The sequence below is a fragment of the Pristis pectinata genome, chromosome 3 (assembly GCF_009764475.1).
Source record: "Pristis pectinata isolate sPriPec2 chromosome 3, sPriPec2.1.pri, whole genome shotgun sequence".
In the NCBI taxonomy this organism is placed as follows: domain Eukaryota; kingdom Metazoa; phylum Chordata; class Chondrichthyes; order Rhinopristiformes; family Pristidae; genus Pristis; species Pristis pectinata.
The window spans coordinates 347,915-374,522 of NC_067407.1; the positions used below are offsets into that span (position 1 = coordinate 347,915).

Genomic DNA, 26,608 nt, shown 5'->3' on the forward strand with positions numbered 1-26,608 from the left:
CCCCCTCTCCCCTGTTCCCGGTGCGCTGCTGCGACCGAGTCCCGCTCTCCCCGAATCTCTTCCAGACGCTGCCTCTCCAATGAACTGGCTCCGAGCGGAGGCTGATTCGCTGCCGTGACTGACGGGCTGAGTTTGAGCCGCTCTCAGTCTCCTCCCCCCCAACCCAAGCCCCCTCCTCAGCCTCATCCCCTCTCCCCCTCCCTCCCTCCTTCCCTCCTCCCTCCTCCCTCCTCCCCCAGTCTGGACCTGGTCTCCCAGCGCCGTGACGCTCCTGCCGCCTGTCCCGGCTCCGCCGACTCTCGCCAGTTGTCAGACGGAGAGTGGGAGCCCACGGCCCGGGACCGAGACCGAGAGGCTGCGGAGCCGGAGCTTCATGGACGTGTGACCCCCCCAGCCTGCCCCGATCTCTGCCGGACAGTCTGCGACCGCTCCCCGCTCCCCTCCCCGCTCCGGACACTCGCCACCATGACCGGGAGGTCAGACACCAGGTGGAAGTTGAAGCGGTTCTGGCGGCAGCTCCTCTGCACCCTGGTTCTGAGCGGCGTCCTCCGGGGCTGCAGCGCGGCAGCAGGTAGGCTTCGGAGACTGCGCCTCCTCCCTCCCTCCCTCCCTCCCGCTCTCCCTCCCTCACCCTCTCCCTCCCTCACTCACCCTCTCCCTCCCTCACTATCCCGCTCCCTCTCCCTCCCTCACCCTCTCCCTCCCTCACTCTCTCTCTCCCGCTCTCCCTCCCCCTCCCGTTCTCCCTCACTCTATCCCTCCCTCTCCCTCACTCTCCCTTCTCCCTCAGTCTCTCCCTCGCCTTCGCTCTCACACTCTCCCTCACTCTCCATCTCCCTTTCACTCCCTCCCTCCCTCATCCTCACTCACTCCCTCCCTCACTCCCTCATCCTCCCTCCCTCTCCCTCCCTCATCCTCCCTCCCTCTCCCTCCCTCATCCTCCCTCTCCCTCCCTCATCCTCCCTCCCTCTCCCTCCCTCATCCTCCCTCGCTCTCCCTCCCTCTCCCTCCCTCATCCTCCCTCCCTCTCCCTCCCTCATCCTCCCTCCCTCTCCCTCCCTCATCCTCCCTCCCTCCCTCTCCCTCCCTCCCTCTCCCTCCCTCTCCCTCCCTCCCTCTCCCTCCCTCTCCCTCCCTCCCTCTCCCTCCCTCTCCCTCCCTCTCCCTCCCTCCCTCTCCCTCCCTCTCCCTCCCTCCCTTACTCTCCCTCCCTCCCACTCCCTCCCTCTCCCTCCCTCCCTCCCTCACTCTCCCTCCCTCCCTCCCTCACTCTCCATCTCCCTATTATCCTCTCTCCATTTTTCCTCCGTTCTCTCTCCTTTCTTTTCTCTCTCCCTTTTATCTTTCTCCGTTCTCTCCCTCTCGTCCCCTCTCCCTCCCCCTCCTCGTCCCCTCCCCTTCTCTCCCCCTCTCTCCCCCTCACACTCTCCCCCTCCCTTCCCCTCTTCCCCCTCTCTCCCCCCTTTGTCTCCCTCCTCTCTCCACCCACCCAGCTTCCCCCAGATAATTGACAGTTGTTGGCCATGAACTCGCGGCCGTGTGACGGGCCGAATGGCCTTACGCAGCTGGCTGGCAGCGACGGGTCTCTGCCCCTCCCCGGGGCTGGACTGCGTGTCAATGGTCCGCAAGGTGTGTGTGGCGCTGCTCTGACAGCGTAAACCGGTCCAGCCCTCGGGTCCGGAGCCGCTGGAGCGCCCGTTCCCCGTCCGCTCGCTCCCGTCCGCTCTCCTGCCGCCAGGAACCCCGGCGCCCGGGCTCCGCAGCGGGGCTGGCGGTCCGGCCACAGCCGGGGGTCTGACGCGAGGCTCCCTCACGGCAGCGGGTCAGACGCGAGGCTCCCTCACGGCCGGGGACCCGACGCGAGGCTCCCTCACGGCAGCGGGTCTGACGCGAGGCTCCCTCACGGCCGGGGACCCGACGCGAGGCTCCCTCACGGCAGCGGGTCTGACGCGAGGCTCCCTCACGGCCGGGGACCCGACGCGAGGCTCCCTCACGGCCGGGGACCCGACGCGAGGCTCCCTCACGGCCGGGGACCCGACGCGAGGCTCCCTCACGGCCGGGGACCCGACGCGAGGCTCCCTCATGGCAGCGGGTCTGACGCGAGGCTCCCTCACGGCAGCGGGTCTGACGCGAGGCTCCCTCACGGCCGGGGACCCGACGCGAAGCTCCCTCACGGCAGCGGGTCTGACGAGCACTGATTATAAACGGTATATCCTCCTAACGCGTGAGACCGCTCTGCCCATCCAGCTGAGCGGTGCTAGCTCTGTGCTCACTCCCTGCCCCAGCACCTCTCCGCCCCCACTGAACCCACTCCCACAGCCAGGTCCCAGCAGCCGGCTAAGGGGAACCCCTTCTCCCCCCTGGGGTGTGGGGGAGGGGTGCAGGTGGTGGGGGGAGGGGTGCACACGGTCTGGAGTGTGGGGGAGGGGTGCAGACGGTGGGGGAGGGGTGCAGATGGTCTGGAGTGTGGGGGAGGGGTGCAGACTGGGATGTGGGGGAAGGGGTACAGACAGTGTGGGGGTGTGCAGACAGGATGGAGTGTGGGTCACTGTGTATCACAGTCACACAGCATGAAACAGGCCATTTGGCCCAAATCATTAATCCCGACCCAGGGGTCTAATTCTGCTCCTGAGCTCATCCCATCTGCCTGCATTTGGCCCATATCCCTTTAACCCTTTCCTATTCACGTACCTGTTTAAGTGTCTTTTTAATGTTGTTATTGCACCCACCTCCTCCGGCAGCTCATTGTATACACCTACCACCCTCTGTGTGAAACAGTTGCCCCTCAGGTCCCCTCTCACCTTAAACCTGTGCTCTCTGGCTTTAGACTCCCCTACCCTGGGAAATTGACTGTGACCATTCACCTTATCTATGCCCCATGTGATTTTATAAACCTCTACAAGATCGCCCCTCAGTCTCCTATGTTCCAAGGGTAACAGTCCCAGCCATCCAGTCTCTCCTTATATCTCAAGCCATCCAGTCCCAGCAACATGCTTGAGAATCCTTTCTGCACCCTCTCCAGTTCAATCACATCCTCCCTGTGTCTGGGTGACCAGAACTGCACCCAGAGCTCCAGGTGGGGTCTCACCAGTGACTTGAACAGCTGTAACATGACCTCCCACCTCCTGTCCTCAATGCCCTGACTGATGAAGGCAAGCGTGCCAAATGCCTTCTTCACCACCCTGTCTAACTATGTCACACTTTCAGGGAACCATGTACCTAGGTCTCACTGTTTTACAACAGTTCCCCACCATTTACTATGCAAGTCCTGCCCTCGTTTAACTTCCCAAAATACATCGCTTCCCACTTGTCCAAGTTAAATTCCATCTGCCATTCCTTGGCCCACTTTCCCAGTTGATCCAGATCCTGTCGTAACCTTAGACAACCTTCACTGTCCACCACACCACCAATCTTGGTGACATCTGCAGCCTTACTAATCAGACCACGTACATTCTCATCCAAATCATTAATAGGACAGACAACAGTGGACCCAGCAACGATCCCTGTGGCACACCGCTGGTCACAGGTCTCCAATCCGAGAAACACCCCTTCCCTACAACCATCTGACTCCTTCCACCAAGCTGGTTTTGTATCCAACTGGCCAGCTCAGCCTGAATCCCATGTGATCTCACCCTCCGGATCTGCCTACCATGAGGAACCTTGTCAAAGGCCTCCCTAAAGTCCATGCAGACAACATCTACGGCCCTGGCCTCACCAATTCACCCAGTCACCTCAATCCAGTTTGTGAGACATGAGTTGCCATGCACCTCTTTAAACACCACACCCCTTTACCCTTCAGGCCCTTCATCTTCCATCGCATCATCCCTGTAAGTCTCTGTATGTTCCATGACCACTTTTATTATACTACATTATACTGAAGACCCCCCCCCCCCCCCAATAGCCACCAGGACATTGAGGAACAGATATGTAAGCAGATTAGGGAAAGGTGTAAAACTAATAGAAACATAGAAAACCTACAGCACAATACAGGGCCTTCAGCCCACAAAGTCATGCCGAACATGTCCCTACCTTAGAAATTACTAGGCTTACCCATAGCCCTCTGTTTTTCTAAGCTCCATGTACCTATCCAAAAATCTCTTAAAAGACCCTATCGTATCTGCCTCCACCACCATTGCCAGCAGCCCATTCCACGCACTCACCACTCTGAGTAAAAAACTTATCCCTGACATTTCCTCTATACCTACTCCCCAGCATCTTAAACCTGTGTCCTCTTGTGGCAACCATTTCAGCCCCGGGAAAAAGCCTCTGACCATCCACATGATCAGTGCCTCTTATCATCTTGTACACCTCTATCAGGTCACCTCTCATCCTCTGTTGCTCCAAGGAGAAAAGGCCGAGTTCACTCAACCTGCTTTCATAAGGCATTCTCCCCAATCTAGGCAACATCCTTGTAAATCTCTTCTGCACCCTTTCTATGGCTTCCACATCCTTCCTGTAGTGAGGTGACCAGAACTAAGCACAGTACTCCAAGTGGGGTCTGACCAGGGTCCTATATAGCTGCAACATTACCTCTCGGCTCCTAAATTCAATTTCACGATTGATGAAGGACAATACACCATATGCCTTCTTAACCACAGAGTCAACCTGTGCAGCTGCTTTGAGCATCCTATGGACTCAGACCCCAAGATCCCTCTGATCCTCCACACTGCCAAGAGTCTTACCTTTAATACTATATTCTGCCATCATATTTGACTTACCAAAATGAACCACTTCACACTTATCTGGGTTGAACTCCATCTGCCACTTCTCAGCCCAGTTTTGCATCCTATCTACGTCCCACCGTAACCTCTAACAGCCCTCAACACTATCCACAACACCTCCAACCTTTGTGTCATCGCAAACTTACTAACCCATCCCTCCACTTCCTCATCCAGGTCATTTATAGGGTCATTAATAGGGTTGTTGTCATGGGGGACGTCAACTTCCCTAATATAACCTGGAACCTCTTTAGTGTAAGAGGTTTAGACGGGGCAGAATTTGTCAGGTGCATCCAGGAGGGTTTCTTTAATCAATATGTAGATAGTCCAATGAGGAGGGGTTGTACTGGACCTGGTGTTGGGTAACGAGCCTGACCAGGTGAGCGACCTCTCAGTGGGAGAACAGTTATGGAACAGTGACCACAACTCCTTAAGTTTTAAGATAGCTGTAGATAAGGATAAGTATGGACCTTGCTGGAGAGTATTAAACTGGAGAAGGGCAAATTATGGGGACATTAGGCAGAACTAGGGAGAATTAATTGGGAACAGCTGTTTTTGGGCAAGTCCATGCCTGACATGTGGAGGGTGTTTAAAAGCCAACTGCACAGAGTACAGGACAGGGATGCTCCAGTGAGAAGGAAGGACAAGGATGGCAGGGGAAGAGAACCTTGGATGACGAGAGAGGTGGTGAATTTAGTCAAGAAGGAAAAGGAAAAGTATGTAAAGCTCAGGATCAAACAGAGCCCTTGAGGATTATAAAGGAGCCAGAAAGGAACTCAAGAGGGAATCAGGAAAGCGAGGAGGGGCCATGAAAAGTCCTTGGCAAGTAGGAATAAAGAGAATCCCAAGGCCTTCCATACAGACATCAAGAGCAAGAGGATAACTAGGGAGAGGGTAGGGAATAAAGGAGGGAACATGTGCTCGGAGCAAAGGATGTGGGTGAGGTCCTTAATGAGTACTTTGATCAGTATTTACCGAGGAGAAGGACATGGAGGGCAGGGAGGTCAGTGTGGATCAGCTGGGGCATTTCGAGATAAAGGAGGAGGTTGTGTCGAGTCTCTTAAAGAGCGTTAAGGTGGATAAGTCCCCGGGGCCTGATGGGATATACCCCAGGTTATTGAGAGAGGCAAGAGATGAGATTGCTGGGGCCTTGACCGTGTCCTCTCTAGCCACAGGTGAGGTCCTGGAGGACAGGCGAGTAGCTAATGTTGTTCCATTATTTAAGAAGGGAAACAGGGATAATCCTGGTAACTATAGACCAATGAGTCTCACATCAGTGGTAGGTAAGTTACTGGAGAGGATTCTCAGGGATATGATTTATGAGCATTTGGAAAACCATGGCCTAATTAGGGACTCTGTGTGGGGAAAGTCATGTCTTACAAACTTGATTGAGTTTTTTGACGAGGTGATGAGGGTGATTGATGAAGGTAGAGCTATGGATGTTGTCTACATGGATTTTAGTAAGGTGCTTTACAAGGTCCCTCATGGGAGGCTCACCCGGAAGATTAAGATGCATGGGCTCCATGGTGAATTGGCCGTTTGGATTCAGAATTGGCTAGTCCATAGAAGACAGAAGGTAGTGGTCGATGGGACTTATTCTAGCTGGAGGTCTGTGACTAGTGGTGTTCCTCAGGGATCCGTACTGGGACCTCTGCTGTTTGTGATATATATATAAATGACCTGGATGAAAATGTAGATGGGTGGGTTAGTAAATTTGCAGATGATACGAAGATTGGTGGTGTTGTGGATTGCATAGAAGTCTGGCAAAGGATACAGCGGGATATAGATCAGTTGCAGATATGGGCGGAGAAATGGGAGATGTGGAGTGTTGCACCTTGGGAGATCAAACGTAAAGAGACAGTACACGATTAATGGCAAGACCCTTGACAGTGTTGATGAGCAGAGGGTCCAAGTCCATAGCTCCCTAAAAGTGGCTATACAGATCAGTAGGGCAGTAAAGAAGGCATATGGCATGCCTGCCTTCATTCGTCAAGGAACTGAGTTCAAGAGACAGGAAGTTATGCTGCAGCTTTATAAACCTTCAGTTAGGCCGTATCTGGAGTATTGCATTCAGTTCGGGTCACCCCAATACATGAAGGATATGGAGGCTTTGGAGAGGGTGTAGAAGAGGTTTACCAAGATGCTGCCTGGATTAGAGGGCATGTGCCTTGAGGAGAGGTTGGACAAACTTAGGTGGTTCTCTTTGGAGCAGCAGAGGCTGAGGGGAGATCCGATAAATCGAGTGGACATTCAGAGACTTTTTCCCAGTGCGACAATGGCTAACATGAGAGGACATAATTTTAAGGTGTTTGGAATAAGGAATAAGGGGGATGTCAGGGGTAAGTTTTTTTTTACACAGAGAGCGGTGGGTGCGTGGAACGCACTGTCTGCAGAGGTTGTGGGGGCAGATATATTAGGGACATTTAACAGACTCTTAGATAGACAAATGAGTGATAGAAAAATAGGGCACTATGTGGGAGGGAAGGGTTATATAGATCTTAGATCAGGATAAAATGTCGGCACAACATTGTGGGTTGAAGGGCTTGTACTGTGCTGTAGTGTTCTATGTTTATAAGATTGAGAGGCATAGATAGAGTAGACAGCTGGTATCTTTTCTCCAGGGTTGAAATGTCTAATACCAGAAGGCATGCATTTAAGGTGATATGGGGTAAGTTCAAAGGACATGTGTGGGGCAAGTTTTTTTTTACACAGAGTGGTGGGTGCCTGGAATGCACTGCCTGGGGTGGTGGTGGAGGCAAATATGACAGGGGCATTAAAGAAGCTCTTAGATAGGCACATGAATATGAGGGAAATGGTAGTGTAGCGGTTAGTGTAACGCTCTACAGCGCCAGCGACCCGGGTTCAAATCCGGCCACTGTCTGTAAGGAGTTTATACGTTCTCCCTGTGTCTGCGTGGGTTTCCTCCGGGTGCTCCGGTTTCCTCCCACATTCCAAAGACGTACGGGTTAGGAAGTTGTGGGCATGCTATATTGGCGCCGGAAACATGGCGACCCACTTATGGTCTGTCCCCAGAACACTCTATGCAAAAAAGATGCATTTCACTGTGTGTTTTAATGTACATGTGACTAATAAAGATATCTTATATAGACATTGTGTAGGCAGAAGGGATTAGTTTCATTGAGCATTTTATTACTAATGTAACTGGTTCGACACAACATAGTGGGCCGAAGGGCCTGTTCCTGTCCTGTACTGTTCTATGTTCTATACCCTTTGTACTAGACATTTCAATCCTGTGATAAAGATACTGGCCATCTATACCTCGCATAATTTTATAAACTTAGTTCAAATCTCCCCTCAGCCTCCGCTGCTCTAGAGAAAACAGCCCTAGCTTATCCAACCTCTTCCCATAGCACATCTCCTCCAAACTAGGCAGCATCCTGGTAAACCTCTTCTACACCCTCTCCAAATCCTCCACATCCTTTCTATAATGAGGCGACCAGAACTGAATGCAATACTCCAGATGTGGCCTCAGCAGAATTTATATAAAGCTGCAACATAACATCCTGTCTCTTGAACTCAGTGCCTGAACTAATGAAGGCAAGCATGCCATACGCCTTCTTTACCACACTATTGACCTGTTATTCTTGGTCCTTTTAATGCTTCAAACATTTACCTCCCTCCTCTTTAAATCCCCCCAGTGATCCAGTCTCCACACCTTCTGGGGCAGAGAATTCCACTGATTCACCTTCCTCTGTTAGAAGAAGTCCCTACACGCCTCAGTTTTAAATGTCCACCCCCTGATCCTGTAACTGTGTCCCCTCGTTCGAGACTCTCCCACTGGTGGAAACATCTCCACATCTCCCCTGTCCTGCCCCTCAGGATCTGAGATGTTTCAGTAAGGTCTCCCTCGTTCTTCTAAACTTCAAGGGATGCAGACCTAGTCTGTTTAGCCTCTCTTGACAAAACAACGCTCTCATCCCAGGAATTAAGCTGGTGAAACTCCTCCAATGCTACTCTGTCCTTTTTAGGTAAGGGGACCAGACCTGTGCACACTACTCCAGGTGTGGCCACACCAGCACCCTGTACCAAAGGGCATGACCTCACACTTCCCCACATAAACTCCATGCCAGGTTTTTGCCCACCTACTCAATCTATCCTCTGCCAGGGCTGCTTTTTAGGGGGCAGAGCCACTGTCTCACTGCTCCAGAGACCTGGGTTCGATCCCAACCTCCGGCACTGCTTGTGTGGAGTTTGCACATTCTCCCTGTGACCACGTGGTTTTCCCCAGGTGCTCTGGTTTCCTCCCACATCCCAAAGATGTGCAGGTTGGTGGATTAACTAGCCACTGTAATTTGTCCCTAGTGTGTGGGTGAGGGGTAGAATCAGGGGTGGGGGGGTGGAAAGAGAGAGTTGATGGGAATGTAGGGGGAACATAAAAATAAGGGGTTGATGGTTGGCACGGACCTGGTGGGCCAAAGGGCCTGTTTCAGTACTGTATCACTCTGATCTACAGTATATCCTGTTGCACAAACACACCCTTCCATCTATTCGCAGATCCTTGGCTAACTTGGATCCTTGCATTTTATTCTCTTCTCCAGGTCATTAATATAAATAGTAAATAATTGAAGGCTGAGAACCAATCACTGGGGTACTCCACTAGTTAAACCCTTCCAACTGAAAAGGACCCATTTATTCCAACTCCGTTTTCAATCTGTGCTCACCCACTTCCTGCAGTATTATAAACTCTGAACCTCTGCAACAACCATTTATGTAGAACCTTCCCAAATGTCTCTGGAAGTCCAAATGCACCATATCTACAGGGCCTTTCCATCTAATCTGCTTTTTACATCCTCAAAAACAAACACTTGTCAAACATGATTTGCCTTTCATGAAACCATATGGACTTGCTTTATGTTCAGCTTTTCTTCTTGATTGGGCACTGACTACAGGAATTGGGACATTATGTTGCAGTTGTAGAAGACATTGGTGAGGCTACACTTGGAGCACTGTGTACAGTTTTGGTCACCTGTTAAAGGAAAGATGTGCTTAAGCTGGAAAGAGTTCAGAAAAGATTTACCAGGATGTTTCCAGGACTTGAGGGCCTGAGTTACAGAGAGGTTGGACAGGCTACGTCTTCATTCCTTAGAATGAGGGGCAACCTTATAGAAATGTTTTAAATTATCAGAGGCATAGATAAGGCGGTCGGTAACAATCTTTTCCCCAGGGTAGGGGAGTCCAAAACTAGGAGGCATAGGTTTAAGGTGAGAGGGGATTTAAAAGGGACCTGAGGGGCAACTTTTTCACCCAGAGGGTGGTGAGTGTATGGAACGAGCTGCCAGAGGAAGTGGGTGAGGCAGGTAAAACAGGATCATTTAAGAAGCACTTGGATAGGTGCATGGAGGGGCGGGGCTTGGAGGGATATGGGCCAAACGCAGGAAATTGGGACTAGTTGGGTGGGCACCGTGGTCAGAATGGACTGGTTGGGCCGAAGGGCCTGTATCTGTGCTGTATTGCTCTGTCACTCTAACATTATCTGCTCCTCCTTAGTTAACCACGGATGGGCTCTTGTTCCCATGGAATTGCTCTAATCGGGATAAATTCCTTCTGGGTGCTTGGAACGAGCTGTTCAAATATCTGCCTCTGTTTATCACTGACCCGTTACCTGTTTCCAAAGATCGCTGTACGTCCAGCTCCAGAACACTGTAGTTGTCCTAGTGAAACTGAAGACACTGGGGTGCATCAGTGTTTGTGTGGGAGTGTGTCAGTGTGGGGGGAATGTGTGTGTCAATGTAAGGGAGTGCGCCAGTGTGTGTGGGGAGGGGGAATGTGTCAGTGTGGATTGGGGGTGGGGGGGGAAGTGTGTAGCGGAGTGTGTCACTGTGGGTGGGGGGAGAGAGTCAGTGTGTCAGTATGTGTGTGGGGAGTGTGTCAGTGTGCATGTGTGGGGCAAGTGTGACAGTGTGTTAGAGGAGTGTGTCAGTGTGGATGGGGGAGTGTGTAGCTGTGTGGGGGAGTGTGTCAATGTGTCAGTATGTGTGTGGGGTGTGTATCAGTGTGCGTAGAGTGTGGGTGTGTGTGTGGGGGGAGTGTGTCAGTGTGTGGGGGGGGAGTGTGTCAGTGTGTGGGTTTGTGTGTGTGGGGGGAGTGTGTCAGTGTGTGGGTTTGTGTGTGTGGGGGGAGTGTGTCAGTGTGTGTGGGGGGGGGAGAGTGTGTCAGTGTGGGTGCTGAACATTTTGCACTCCTGCACTAACACCCCACTTCACCTTCCCTCCTTTGTGGAAGCAACACAGGTCTCCCAGAGCAAAGGTCCCACACTCGGGACCACACGGTCAAACTCTCCCTACCCTGTCCTTGGCCTGGACATGGCACTGAAGCCTGGGCCACGGGCTGGTTATTCCTCGTGTGCCACAGGCTTTGCGCTGACACCAGGTGTTTAGTCAGACATACTCCTGGATCTGTTCCTGCGGATTCCACGGACCCACCCCCACCCCCACCCCCACTGGTCTCCCAGCCTCCGTCAGTTCTCTGCACCCCCTACCCCACACCTCATGCTCCTCCCTGTCTCCCCCCAACACGTCACGTCCCCCCCCCCCACACCTCATGTGCTCCCAGACCTTGCGTCGGTCCCTGCTCCTCCCCCCCATGTCCCTGCTCTTCACTCCTACCCCCCCTCCCCAACCCCTCCACTCTGATGAACATCACCCACAAACTTTGGATCGTGTCTCCCCGGCCCTGGGGTGGGGTGAGAGAGTCTGTCCTCCCTTCAGTGAGAGGCTGAATCTCTCCTCACTCCAGAGGAATATCAGGTCTGAAATCCTTGCCTCTTCCAGGAATCTCTTCATCCCGAGGAATCCTGATCAGTATTCCTCACCAGCCTCCAGAGCCTTGAAATAATTTTGATTGGGGTTGCCAGGATGGGCACTGAGCCTGACTCACAGCCATCTCTGCAGTCAATTTACTGCTTCTCTGGGTGGGAGTCCCAGGGGGTCATGGATGTGCCGATCTGTTCCATAGGCATTTCCCTGTGAGAGATCTGGGAACTTCAGACCCTGCTCTATGTCCCAACTTGATCCACCCCTCCACCACTCCCCACGCACACTGACCCAAGTCGCTCCTGCCCCTACAGCCCTCCCAGTCTGTGTAACCTCCTCCATCCCTCCCCGTCTGTAACCCCCTCCAGCCCCCCAATCCCTTCTCTTCTCCAGCTCTCACTCCACATTCAATGATTCAGGAACAGCTTCTTCCCCTCTGCCATCAGATTTCTGAATGGTTCATGAACCCATAAAGGAGGTTGGGGGGGGGGGGGTCAGGGAGGGACACCTCATTATTCTTTTTTGCATTGTTTTTGTAATTTGTGCTCATTTTAATTTTATCTCTTGCACTGTACTGCTGCCACAGAAAACACATTTCACATCATCTGTCAGTGATAATAAACCTGATTCTATTCAGAGTCCCTCTCCTCCTCTCTCACTGCCCTTTCTCTGCTTTGGCCACTCTCTCCCCCCTCTTCACCTTATTCTCTCCCATCTCTCTACCCCTGCTTCTCCCCTTCTCTCCGTCTCCCTCTGCTCCTCCTCCCATCTCTCCCTCCTCCAAACCCTACTGTTAGCCCTCCGTGTGAAGATCTGATTTTCCGTCAGTAGGAGCTGGCTTTGCCTGATCACAGGGTTGGAAGAATTTGTCTTGTTATAAATAGCTTGTCTGTGGCCACAAACCACAGGTTTGTTCATAGCGAGAGCGCTGGCCTGGTTTAGTAGTGGGAGCGATATGCCACCTCGACCTCTCTCACTGACACGTTGCAGGATGGAGTTGGGTCTGCGGTGGTCGGATCCGTTCCCTATCACAGGCCTGGCCGGGGACTGGAGCAGGTCTGAGGTGGGGCCCAGGTTTGCTCCCACCTCTCTCTCACACACATTCTTTGTCCCTGCACACAGGCAGCTTCTGTGCTGCACTTTGAACGACACATTGATCCTCTCAATGCAGCCAGCTCTCTCTCTCAGGTTTCTGTTTAAAAAAATAAGCAGTGCGTCCATGCCAGACTGCTGTCTGTTTCTCTCACAGAGACAGAGGTTAGGAAATCCTTCTCACAGCCTCTTCCTGAACAGTATTCCGGCTCTCCGGGACCAAGCAGCCGGAAGGTTGGGAGGGATAGAGAGAGTGTAGCAACTTACTGCAGGGACCTCTGAAGTGAGTGGATGGGAGATCGATGCTACCCTGATTCCACTGCTGCACCAGGAGGGGCCGCACCTCCAGCTGAGAGAGGATTGGGGATGGAGATCAGTCTCCCACTCCCCCCCCCCCCCCCGTCCCCAACTCTCTCTCTCCAAGCGCGGTCCAGTGGGCAGAGCTGCTGCCTCACAACAACAGAGACCCCTCATAGAATCAGTCATACAGCACAGAAGCAGGCCCTTTAGCCAAACTGGTCCATGCTGACCATGGTGTAGTTCCATCTACTTACCCACGCTCTCAGCTCATCAGCATTGTTCCTGATACTTCTCGCATTAAAGTAGACACACTTCAGCCCATCCAATTGACTGCAATTTTGTATTTTCAACTGCCTATCCTTCCTCAGTCTTTCTGCACGCTGCATCTACTTGTACACTAAATGAACCAACCTCTAACTTACTACTCAGGTTCCCATCCCCCTGCCAAATGAGTTTAAACCCTCCCCAACAGCGTTAGCAAACCTGCCCGCAACGATATTGGTCCCCCTCCAGTTCAGGTGTAACCCATCCTTTTTGTAAAGGTCATTTCTTCCCCAGAAGAGATCCCAGTGATCCACAAATCTGAAACCCTGCCCGCTGCACCAATTCCTCAGCCACGCATTCATCTGCCAAATCAAGATAAGATCTTTATTAGTCACATGTACATCGAAACACACAGTGAAATACATCTTTTGCGTAGTGATTTTTGGGGGGCAGCCCGTAAGTGTCGCCACACTTCCGGCACCAACATAGCATGCCCATAACTTCCTAACCTGTACATCTTTGGAATGTGGGAGGAAACCGGAGCACCCAGAGTAAACCCACACAGACACAGGGAGAATGTACAAACTCCTTACAGACAGTGGCCGGATTTGAACCTGGGTCACTGGCGCTGTAAAGCACTACGCTAACCACTATGCTACCGTGCCTGCCATCAACCTATTCTTACCCTCACTGGCAAGTGACACAGGCAGCAATCCAGAGATTACTGCCCTTCAGCTCCTGCTTTTCAGCTTCCTACCTAACTCCCTATATGCCCTCTTCAGGACCTCATCTCTTTTTCTACCTATGTTATTGGTACCAATATGTACCACAGCTTCTGGCTGTTCACTCTCCCCCTTCAGAATGCTGTGGGCCCGATCTGAGACGTCCCTGACCCTGGCACCTGGGAGGCAACGTCCCATCCGGGAGTCTCTTTCATGTTCACAGAATCTCCTGTCTGCCCCCCTTACTATGGGATCCCCTATCACTACAGCCCTCCTCTTCTCCCCCCTTCCCTTCTACAGCACATGACCAGGCTCAGTGCCAGAGATTTGGTCACTGTGGCTTTCCCCTGGTATCCAAAGCGATATACCTGTTATGAGGGGAACGGCCACAGGGGTAACTCTGCACTACCTGCCTAATCTCCATCGTTCTCCTGACAGTGACCCAGCTACCTGCCTCCTGCAGCCTCAGAGTGATTGCCTCCCTGTAGCTCTTGTCTATGAACTCCTCATCCCATAGGAGCTGAAGGTCATCCAGCTGCAGCTCTAGTTCCCTAACACGGTCTGTAAGAAGCTGCAGCTGGATGCACCTCGTGCAGATGTAGTTATCAGGGAGACTGGATCTCTCCCAGAACTCCCACATCTCACAAGATGAACACACCTCTGATCCCAGAGCCATTCTCACTACACTGGCCTGGCACTAAAGGAAAAATCAGAGAAAGATAGAAAGAAACATCAGAGACTTACCTTAGCCTCCGCCTCCTCTCGCTAAAGCCTCAAGTGCTCCACTCTAACACTAGCCCACTCCCACAATGGCCACTCCACTTATACCTACCTTCCCTCTATTTGCTGCTGTTAAATTAGCCAATCAACTATTAACAATTTGCAAATGTGCCTCTTTTAGATTCTTGTAGGGTGAAACTCACCAGCACTCGCACAGAGACTCACCTCTTTTCAAAGCTTCCACTCCAACTCCTGACTCAACACTCCGCCCTGACCCATGACCCTTAACCATGACCTGTGACCCTCAACCTTGACCTGTGACCGTCCACCATGACTCGTGACCCAGGACCGTGACTCACTTGTGACCATCAACCGTCACCCTTCACTCACAACCTGCGACCCTTGTCTCAACTGTTACCTATGACTTTCAACCTGCAACCAACAACTGTGACCATCAACCCTTGACCCTCGATTGTAATTCATGACCCTGGACCATGACTCACTTGTGACCTCCGACCATGACCTGTGACTTGCAATCCTCAACCGTGACCCTCAATCATGACCAGCAAGCGTGACCCACGACCCTTGACTGTGACTCGTGTATGTGATTCTCAGCACAGTGGTGGTGAAGGGGTGTTGCTGGGTGGGGGATTGGTGTGTCCCCAGGATTGGTGCTTGACCATGGGGTCCACCAAGCTAGTCCTACTTCCCCACGTTTGGCCCATATCCCTCTAAACTTTTCTTATTCATGCACTTATGCAAATATCTTTTGAATGTTGTAATTGTATCGTCTCAACCACTTCCTCTGGCAGCTTGTTCCATATACAGAACATAGAACATTACAGCACAGTACAGGCCTTTCGGCCCACAATGTTATGCTGACATTTTACACTGCTCTAAGATCTATCTAACCCTTCCCTCCCACATGGTCCTCTATTTTTCTATCATCCATGTGTCTATCTAAGAGTCTCTTAAATGTCTCTAATGTACCTGCCCCACCACCTCTGCCGGCATGTAGAGACTGTGAGGTGTTTTGGTGCAAGAATGAGAGGAGGTGATGTAGAATAAAGGATGGTGTTGTAACAGGGTGCACGAGCAGGGTGGGGCTGTACAAACCACTGAAAGTGGTGGGTCAGGTTGAGGTATCGGTTCATAAGGCAAACCCATTTCTGGGCTTTATTGACAGAGGCGTGAGGTATAAAAGCAGGGAAGGTGGGCTGAACCTTTACAAAACACTGGTGTGGCCTCAGCTGGAGTGTTGTGTTCACTTCTCGTCCCCATAGAGGAAGGGTGTGGGAGCATCAGAAAGGGTGCAGAGGAGGGTGACAGGATAGGTTTCTGGGTGGGGAGAGGACAACTCCAAGGATGGATCGGACAGGTTGGAAATCTGGAGCAGGGGAGATCTAATAGATTGTACACAGTGCAGGGTCTGCACAGAGTGGACAGTGGGAGACTGATCCTATCAGTGGAGGGTGAAGGACTGGAGGTCATGGGGACAAGAAGTAAGAATGATGAGGAAGAACATTTGATCAGGGTGTGATTGAAACCGGTACACGCTGCCTGCTGATGTGGTGGGGGCAGATTCCACTGTGGCCTTCAACAGGGAACTGGGTAGATATACTGTGGAGCAAAGTTTGTCAGGTTATGGAGAGGAGGTCAGGTGGTAGAACGAGAAGGTTACTCTGGTCAGCATGGCCACAAGGGGCTGAAGAACCTTCTGGGCAGTAATCATTCTGTGATTGAGATTCAATTACAACCCTCAATGGTAACACACTACCATGCACACGGTCCTTGATGGAGACCAACTCAGGGAAACTGGAGCAGAAGTAGGCCACTTGGCCTCTCAGTCCTCTCCCACCATTCACTGTGACCACGGCTGATCTGCCCCAGGCCTCATCTCCTCTTCTGTGCTAGTTCCCCATCGCCCTCAGTTCCCTGATCTTTCAAACATTTACCTCCCTCCTCTTTAAACCCTCCCCAGTGATCCAGTCTCCACACCCTCTGGGGCAGAGAATCCCACAGATTCCCCTCCCTCTGTGAGAAGTCCCTATACACCTCAGTTTTAAATGTCCACCCTCTAATCCTGTAACTGTGTCCCCTTGTTTGAGACTCTCCCACTGGTGGAAACATCTCCACATCTCGCCTGTCCTGTCCCCTCAGAGTCAGTAAGGTCACCCTCATTCTTCAAACTCATATGCAAAACCTTGACAGCAATTCGTACACAACCCTTGATTTAGACTTGATCTTAGATAACTCCACTGTCTGCCTGAGGAAGTTCTGGGCTGAGCCTTTCCCTTTGGAAAATCTGTTCCTCGGGTTAAACATTGCAAATATAAATAATCTACAAATCACAGCGTGAAGAGCAATTATTAGGGTTGGTCTGGGGAAATGAGATCGGTGAGATTACAGGGCAAGGTCTTTTGCTGGTTGTGATCGTTCTCCTCTTGTGGCTGTTTTCTGAGTGCGAATTCCTCGTCCAGAGCCTGTTCGACACTGGACAGTACTGGTATTGGTTTATTATTGTCACTTGTACCGAGGTACAGTGAAAAACTTGTCTTGCATACCGATCAATTCATTACACAGTACATTGAGGTAGTACAGGGTAAAAACAATAACAGAATACGGAGTAAAGTGTCACAGCTACAGAGGAACTGCATTGCATGTAGACAATAAGGTGCAAGGTCTAACATGGTAGATTGTGAGGTCAAGGGTCCATCTCATCATATAAGGGAACCGTTCAATAGTCTTATCACAGTGGGATAGAAGCTGTCCTTGAGCCTGGTGGTACGTGCCCTCAGGCTCCTGTATCTTCTGCCTGATGGAAGAGGAGAGAAGAGAGAATGACCAGGGTGGGTGGGGTCTTTGATTATGCTGGCAGCTTCACCAAGGCAGCGAGAGGTATAGACAGAGTCTATGGAGGGGAGGCTGGTTTCTGTGATGCACTGGGCTGTGTCCACAACTCTCTGCAGTTTCTTGCAGTCCCAGGCAGAGCAGTTGCCATACGAAGCTGTGATGCATCCAGATAGGGTGCTTTCTATGGCGCATCGATAAAAATTGGTGAGAGTCAAAGGGGACATGCCAAATTTCTTTAGCCTCCTGAGGAAGTAGAGATGCTGGTGAGCTTTCTTGGCTGTGGTGTCTACGTGGTTGGACCAGGACAGGCTATTGGTGATGTTCACTCCTAGGAACGTGAAACTCTCACCCCTCTCGACCTCAGCACCATTGATGTAGACAGGTGCATGTACACCGCCCCCTTTCCTGAAGTCAATGACCAGCTCTTTAGTTTTGTTGACATTGAGGGAAAGGTTGTTGTCATGACACCATGTCACTAAGCTCTCTATCTCCTTCCTGTACTCCGATTCATCACTGTTTGAGATACAGCCTACAACGGTGGTATCATCTACAATCTGGTCACGCAGTCATGAGTGTATAGGGAGTAGAGGGCTGAGGTCGCAGCCTTGTGGGGCACCAGTGTTGAGAATAATCATGCTGGAGGTATTGCTGCCTATCCTCACTGATTGCGGTCTGTTGGTCAGAAAGACAAGGATCCAGTTACAGAGGGAGGTGTTGAGTCCCAGGTCTCGGAGTCTGATGACGAGCTTGCTTGTAATTACAGTATTGAAGATGGCATTATAGTCAATAAACAATTGTCTAACGTAGGTGTCTTTACTGACCAGATGCTCCAGATCTGAGTATAGGGCCAGGGAGATGCTGTCCACTGTAGACCTGTTTCAGCAGCAGGCAAATTGCAGTGGGTCGAGATTGTCAGGGAGGCTGGAGTTAATGTGTACCATGACCAGCCTCTCAAAGCCCTTCATGATGTCAGATGTCAGAGCCACCGGGCAGTAGTCATTAAGGCATGCATTGTGCATTCAGTTACAGTGTGGTTCTGATAATCCATCCAACTGTGGAGAAATCCCAGTGGTTTGGCAGCTGGTTCACCTGGGCCTTGTTCCTCGCTCCCCACAAACCCACCAGGGACTGGTTTCCAGTTGCCTTTAAGCCTATCAAGGCCCCTTCCCACGCCCTTTAAACCTACCGGGGCCCCATTTCCCCACTCCCTTTAAACTCCCCAGGGCCCAATTTCTCACAGTCCCTTTAAAGTTGCTAGTTCTCTGGAGGATTTATTATACCAAGCCAATTTTGTGTCTTATTGGCTGGCTCACCCTGGATCACGTGGGATCTCACCTTTCAGACCAGCCTATGATGTGGGACCTTGTCAAAGGCCTTGCTAAAGTCCATGTAGACAATGTCTACCACCCTGCCCTCATCAATACTCTTGGTCACCTTTTCAAAAAGAAATTCAAATCAAATTCATAAGACACAAATGCAGGTAGATCCTGTCTCAGAATCCCCCCCAGTAACATTCCCACCACTGATGTTAGGCTCACTGGCCTGTAGTTCCCTGGCTTGTCCTTGCAGTTCTTCTGAAATAAAGACCCACCATTAGCCGCCTTGGAGCAATTCAGCCAGTCCCCTCCCCACCCTCTAAACTTTCATAGAGCATAGAACACTACAGCACAGTACAGGCCCTTTGGCCCACGATGTTGTGCCGACATTTTATCCTGCTCTAAGATCTATCTAACCTTTCCCTCCCACATAGCCCTCCATTTCTCTGTAATTCATGTGAGAGTCTCTTAAATGTCCCTAATGTATCTGCCCCCACCACCTCTACCAGCAGTGCGTTCCACACAGCCACCACTATATATGAAAAAACTTACTCTGACATCCCCCCGTACTTTCCTCCGATCACCTTAAAATTATGCACCCTCGTGTTAGCCATTGTTGCCCTGGGAAAAAGTTTCTGACTGTCCACTCAATCTATGCCGCTTATCATCTTGTACACCTCTATCAAGTCACCTCTCATCTTCCTTCTCTCCAAAGAGAAAAGCCTTAGCTCACTCAACCTATCCTCATAAGACATGCTGTCCAATCCAGGCAGCATCCTGGTAAATCTCCTCTGCACCCTCTCTAAAGCTTCCACATCCTTCCTATAATGAGGTGACCAGAACTGAACACAATACTCCAAGTGTGGTCTGACCAGAGTTTTATAGAGCTGCAACATTGCCTCATGGCCCTTGAACTCAGTACCCCGACTAATGAAGGCCAACACACCATACGCCTTCTTAACAACCCTATCAACCTGCACAACAACCTTGAGGGATCCTCTCAGTTACCTCACCAGCTGCCTCTCCAACACTCCAGTTAAACCTGCCTCCCTTCCTCCCCCACCCAGGCTCCCCAACCCAGCAGATGGGGAACTTCTCCTCAGGTCACTCTTGGTCCTTTATTTCCATCCCTTGTTCCTGACCCTGACAAACGTCAATGGGTCTGTTTCTTTCTCCATCCACCCTGTCCTTCCATTAGATCCCCTCACAACCTGAGTTCCGGGGAGTGTGACCACTGTGTCTCCAGTCTGTCCACAGAACTAAGGTTTTTCATCCCTGGAATCACTTCAGTAAAACTTCTGCACCCTCTCCAGAGTGGTCACATCCTCCCAAAGTCCAGCACCCAGTCCTACCTGTGGATGGACCAGTGCTTATGTTCAAGCAGGTTGGATTAGTCTGGATTGGCATTGTGGTTATCCCAAGCATTGTGGGCCAAAGGGCCTGTTCTTGTTCTATGTTCAGTTGGAACGCTGTGTTCATTTTTGTAACCACACTAAGGAAGGATGTGATTGTACTGGGGAGGGTGCAGAGAGGATTCACCAGGATGTTGCCTGGGATGGAGTGTTTCAGTTTTGAGCAGAGACTGGGTAGACTGGATTTGTTTTCCTTGGAGCAGAGGAGGCTGAGAGAGCAACTGATAGAGGTGTACAAAATTGTGTGGTGCATGGATAGTGGGAAACCTTTCCCCGTAGCAGAGATGTCTAAAACCAGAGGGCATGTTTTGGGTAAGAGGGGATCTGAGAAGGAATATTTTCCCCAGAGGGAGGCTGGAATCCGGGATGCACTGCCTAAGGGGGGTGCGGAGATGTTCACAACATTTAACAAGTGTCTGTACCTTGAATCACCAAGGCAGAGAAGGGTATGGACCACGTGCTGGGGGATGGGGTTGGTGTAGATGGGTGCCGGATGGTCAGTATGGGCATGATGGGCCGAAGGGCCTGTTCCTGCACTGTACGAGCCTGTGACTTTGCCTGTACCCTCCGTCTCCCTGTGGGATGTCACTGGCTGGGGCGTGCAGAGTTGGGGGAGGGTTGGGAGACACCGCCTGCTCTGACTAACCTCCCTCCTCCTTCCTCCCTCAGCCGGTCCCGTGGACATTCTGCAAGCTTTAGAGTTTCAAAATTTTCCAGAAGGCGTAGTGAAAACGGCCGGATACTGCAAGAACCGGAGGAACGCACCTGGACCCGACGTGGCCTATCGAGTCAGTAAGCGGGCACAGCTCAGTGCCCCCACCAGGCAGCTGTACCCCGGTGGGTGAGAGCAGGGGCACATGGGGGGGGCGGGTGGGGACTGGTTGGGGCTGGGGAGTCGCAGGTCAGCCTATTGGGTTGCGGTGTTGGGATCAGGGGTATTGGGATCAGGGTTGGGGTGTTGGGATTGGTACTGGTTTATTATTTTCACTTGTACCAAGGTACAGTGGAAAAACATCCTGCATACTGATCATGGTCTGGGCGTTGGGGTTGGGATGTTGGAATCAGGGTCAGTGTGTTGGGTCAGGGGTCAGTGTTTGGGTTGGTATGTTGGAATTGGGTCGGGGTGTTGGGTCAGGGGTGGACTGTTAGGGTTGGGATCAGGGTGTTGGGTCAGGGGTCAGGGTGTTGGGTCAGGGGTCAGGGTGTTGGGTCAGGGGTCAGGGTGTTGGGTCATGGTATGTGGGTCCAGATCGGGTGTCAGGGTTCATATTGTTGGAATCAAGGGTCAGGGTATTGGCGTAGTGGTCTGGGTATTGGGTTAGGTGTTCGGTGAGTGCATTGGGGTCAGTGGTCAGGGTGTTGAGTTACAGGTTGGCATTGGCTTTAGCGTGTTGAGTCAGGGTGTTGGAGTCAGGGATTAAGGTGTTGGGTTGGGTTTTGGGTCAGTGGCTGGAGTGTTTGGGTTTGGATGTTGGGATCAGGGTCAGGGTCGTAGGTCACAGTGCTTCAGGGAATTTGTGTTGGGACAGGAACAGGGAAAGTTGAACGAAAGACGAGAAATTTCACCAGAACTGGAAAACAGGATGAGAGAGGGAGGGGTGTAGACGGAGGGGAGAGACTGTTGTGGGAGCAGTGATGTTGGGGTGCAAGTCCATGGCTCCCTGAAAGTGGCCACACAAGTAGATTGGGTGGTAAAGCATGTGTACGGCACACAGGCCTTCATCAGTCAGGGTGCTGAGTGCAAAAGTCAGGAAATCACATTGCAGTTACTTAAAACTTTGGTCCAGCCACATCGGGAGTATTAGAACGTTACAGCACAGTACAGGCCCTTCAGCCCACAATGTCGTGCCAACTTTTTAACCTACTCCAAGATCAATCCAACTCTTCCCTCCTACATAGCCCTCCATTTTTATATGTCTCTTAAATGTCCCTAGTGTATCTGCCTCCACCACCACCCCTGGCAGTGTGTTTCATGCACCCACAACTCTGTAAAAAAAAATTACCTCTGACATCCCCTCTGTACTTTCCTCCAATCACCTTAAAGTTATGCCCCCTCATGTTAGACATTTCCACCCTGGGGAAAAGTCTCTGGCTGTCCACTCAGTCGATGCCTCTAATCATCTTGTACACCTTTATCAGGTCACCTCTCATCCTCCTTCGCTCCAAAGTGAAAAGCCCAAGCTCGCTCAGCCTATCCTCACAAGACATCCAGGTAGCATCCTGGTAAACCTCCTCTGTACCCTCTCTAAAGCTTCCACAACCTTCCTACAGTGAGGTGACCAGAACTGAACACAATACTCCAAGTGTGATCTAACCAGAGTTTTATAGAACTGCAACGTTACCCCGTGGCTCTTGAACTCAATCCCCTGACTAATGAAGGCCAACATGCCATATGCCTTCTTAACAACCCTATCAACTTGTGAGGCAGTTTGAGGGATCTATGGACTTGGACCTCAAGATCCCTCTGTTCCTCCATACTGCTAAGAATCCTGCCATTAACCCTGTACCCTACCTTCAAATTTGATCTTCCAAAGTGAATCACTTCACACTTCTCTGGGTTGAACTCCATCTGCCACTTCTCAGCCCAGCTTTGCATCCTATCAATGTCCCGTTGTAACCCTTGACAACCTTCTACACTATCCACAACACCACCAACCTTCATGTCACCTGCAAACTTACTAACCCACCCTTCCACTTCCTCATCCAAGTCATTTATAAAAATCACAAAGAGCAGGGGTCCCAGACAGATCCCTGAGGAACACCACTGGTCACCGACCTCCAGGAAGAATACACACCATCTACAAACAGCCTCTGCCTTCTATGGGCAAGCCAATTCCGAATCCACACAGCCGTTTCCCTGGATCCCATGCCTCCCAACCTTCTGAATGAGCCTTTCATGGGGAACCTTATCAAATGCCTCATCCTCACAAAAGTCACATCCTCAAAGAATTCAGTCAGGCTCGTGAGGCACAACCTGCCCCTCAATGCCATGCTGACTGTCCCTAATGAGACTATGCTTCTCCAAATGCTCATAAATCCTGTCCCTCAACCTTTTTTCCCCCAATAATTTGCTTACCACTGATAGAAGACTCATTGGTCTATAATTCCCAGGGTTATCCCTGCTCCCTTTCTTGAACAAAGGAATAACATTTGCCAAAGGCTCAGAAATCTCTTCCCCCACTTCTCATAGTATCCTGGGATATATACTGTCCAGCCCCAGGGACCTATCTACCCTAATGTTTTTCAAAAGTTCCAGCACATCGTCCTTCTTAACATAGAGATGTTCTAGCTTATCAGCCTGTTTTACACTGTCCTCACAAATGTCAAGGTCTCTCTCACAGGTGAATAATGAAGCAAAGTTTTCATTAATGACCTCCCCTACCTCCTCCGACCCCAGGCACATGTTTCCTCCTCTATCCTATAGAGTTGTTCCTACTATCACTCTAGTCATCCTCCCATTCTTCACATGAGTGGTACGCTTTGGGGTTATCCTTAATCCTACTCGCTAAGGCCTTATGCCCTCGTCTAGCTCTCTCAAGTCCATTCTTCAGCTCCTTCCTGGCTACCTTGTAACTCTCCAGACCTCTGTCTGATCCTTGCTTCCTAAACAAGCTTCTTTCTTCCTCTTTACTAGATATTCTACACCTCTTGTCAACCATGGTTCCTTCACCCGTGCATCCTTTTCCTGCCTTAATGGGACAAATCTATCTAGAACCCCCTGCAAGTGATCTCTAAACAATCTCCACATTTCCATTGTGCATTTCCCTGAGTACATCTGCTCCCAATTCACACTCCCAAGTTCCTGCCTAATACCATCATAATTCCCCCTCCCCCAATTAAATACTTTCCCATACCATCTGCTCCTATCCATCTCCAAGGCAAGGGTAAAGGTCAGGGAGTTGTGGTCACTGTATCCGAAATGCTCACCCACTGAGAGATCTGACACCTGACCAAGGTTTATTGTCTAGTACCAGATCCAGAATGGGCCTCTCCTCCAGTCAGCCTGTCTAGATATTATGTCAGGAATCCTTCCTGGACACACCTAACAAATTGTGCCCCATCCAATCCTTTTTCACTAAGGAGGTGTCAATCAATATTAGGGAAGTTGAAGCCTCTCATGGCAACAACCCTGTTATTTTCGCACTTCTCCAAAATCTGCCTCCCGATCTGCTCCTCAGTGTCTCTGTTGCTATTGTGGGGTCTATAGAATACTCCTAATACAATGATCGCTCCCCTCCTGCTGGACTTCCACGATTCCTCCAGGACATTTTCCCTTTCTACAGCTGTGACACTGTCCCCGATCAGCAAAGCCACTCCCCCACCTCTTTTACCTCCGTCCCTGTCCCTTTTGAAACATCTAAACCCCGGAACGTTCAGCAGCCATTCCTGCCCCTGTGACAGCCAAGTCTCTGTAATGGCCACAGCATCGTAGTTCCATGTACTTACCCATGCTTGGCATTTATCACCCTTGTTTGATATTTCTTGCATTAAAATAGACACATTTCAACCCATCCAACTGACTGCAACTTTGCCCAATCAACTGCCTATCCTTCTTCACAGTATCTCTACAGGCTGCATCAATCTGTACACCAACTGCCCCATCCTCTGACCTAACACTCAGATTCCCATCCCCCTGCCAAACTAGTTTAAACTGTCCCCAACAATTCTAGCAAACGTGCTTACAAGAATATTGGTCCCCTTCCAGTTCATGTGTAACCCATCCCTTTTGTACAGGTCATACCGTCCCCAGAAGAGATCCCAATGATCCACAAATCTGAAACCCTGCCTCCTGCACCAATTTCTCAGCCACACATTCATCTGCCAAATCAAACTATTCTTACCCTCACTGGAGCGTGGCACAGGCAGCAATCCAGAGATTACTACCCTTGAGGTCCTGCTTTTCAGCTTCCTACCTAGTTCCCCATATTCATTTTTCAGGACATCCTTTTCCCTACCTATGTCATTAGTATCGATATGTACCATGACCTCTGGCTGCTCACCCTCCCCCTTCAGAATGCTGTGGACCCAATCTGAGATGTCCCTGACCCTGGCACTTGGGAGGCAACATACCATCCGAGAGTCTCTTTCATGTCCACAGAATCTCCTGTCTGCTCCCTTAACTAGAGAGTCCCCTATCACTACCACTCTCCTTTTCTCCCCCCTTCCCTTCTGAGCCACAGAGCCAGACTCAGTACCAGTGAACTGACCACTGCAGTTTTCCCCTGGTAGGTCATCTCCCCCAACAGTATCCAAAGCGGTATACCTGTTATTGAGGGGAATGGCCACAAGGATACTCTGCACTACCTACCTATTCCCCTCCCCTGACAGTCACCCAGCTACCTGCCTCTTGTAACTGAGGTGTGACTCCCTCCTTGTAGCTTTTATCTATCACCTCCTCATTCTCCAGTAGGAGCTGAAGGTTACCCAGCTGCAGCTCCAGTTCCCTAACCTGGTCTGTCAGGAGCTGCAGCTGGATGCACCTCCCACAGATGTAGCTGTCAGGGAGCTTTGAGATCTACCACACCTGGCAGGAAGAACACACCACTGACCCTGGATCCATTGTTGCTACTTTGCTGGACACTAGAGACAAAGAAAGGAAGGAAAAAAGAAAGAAAGAAAAAAAACTTACTAGAAACTCACCAAAGACTCAGCTCCCCACTCTAACACTGGTCCACTCCAAAATGGCCACTCTGCATCAGCCTACCTTCTTCTTATTGGTTGCTGCCAACTGGTTAATTTCCCATTCAGTTATTACCTAACAATTCGCAGCTGTGCCTCTGATATTATCTGGAAATACCTGGAAAAGAACTGGGTCCCGACACTCACCTCTTTATAATGGCTCCCACTTCTCGCACTGAGTGTCTCGCTCCTTGCTCCTCGTCACAGCCCTCGGTACCTGGAACTGTGTGCAGTCTGGATGCCCCATTACAGGAAGGATGTGGATGCTTTGGAGAGGGTGCAGAAGAAGTTCACCAGGATGTGAGGAGAGATTGGACAAGTTGGGTTATTTTCTCTGGAGCTTTAGAGACTGAGGGATGACCTGATGGAGGTTTATCAAGTTATGAGAAGCACAGATAGGGTAGATAGTTAGAGTCTTTTGTTCCCAGGGTGGAAACATCAAATACTAGAGGACATTGGTTTAAGCTGAGACAGGAAAGTTTAAGGAAGATGTGTGAAGCAAGTTTACTTACACAGAGAGCAGTGGGTGCCTGGAATGTGCTGCCAGGGGTGGTGGAAGCAGATACAAAAGTGGTGTTTCAGAGGCTGTTAGACAGACATATGAACAGGGAGGGAACAGAAGGATACGTACCAGGTGAGGCCAACATAATGTCTCTGCCCCATCCATGAAGGCATTCATGCCACATGCCTTCACCACCGTATTGACCTATGTTGCTACTTTCAGGCAGCTATGGGCTTGGGCCCCTAGTTCTCCGTGAT

General features: G+C 50.9%; 1 protein-coding gene across 1 annotated transcript in view; it reads left to right on the forward strand.

The window, feature by feature from the left end:
• Positions 1-226: 226 nt before the first annotated feature.
• col11a1a (collagen, type XI, alpha 1a) overlaps positions 227-26,608 on the forward strand; it is a 217,187-nt gene continuing 190,805 nt past the window's right edge. The window contains 2 exon segments of the mRNA XM_052013124.1: positions 227-571; positions 20,840-21,007. Coding sequence (XP_051869084.1) covers positions 466-571; positions 20,840-21,007 — 274 coding nt within the window. The 5' untranslated portion in view covers positions 227-465.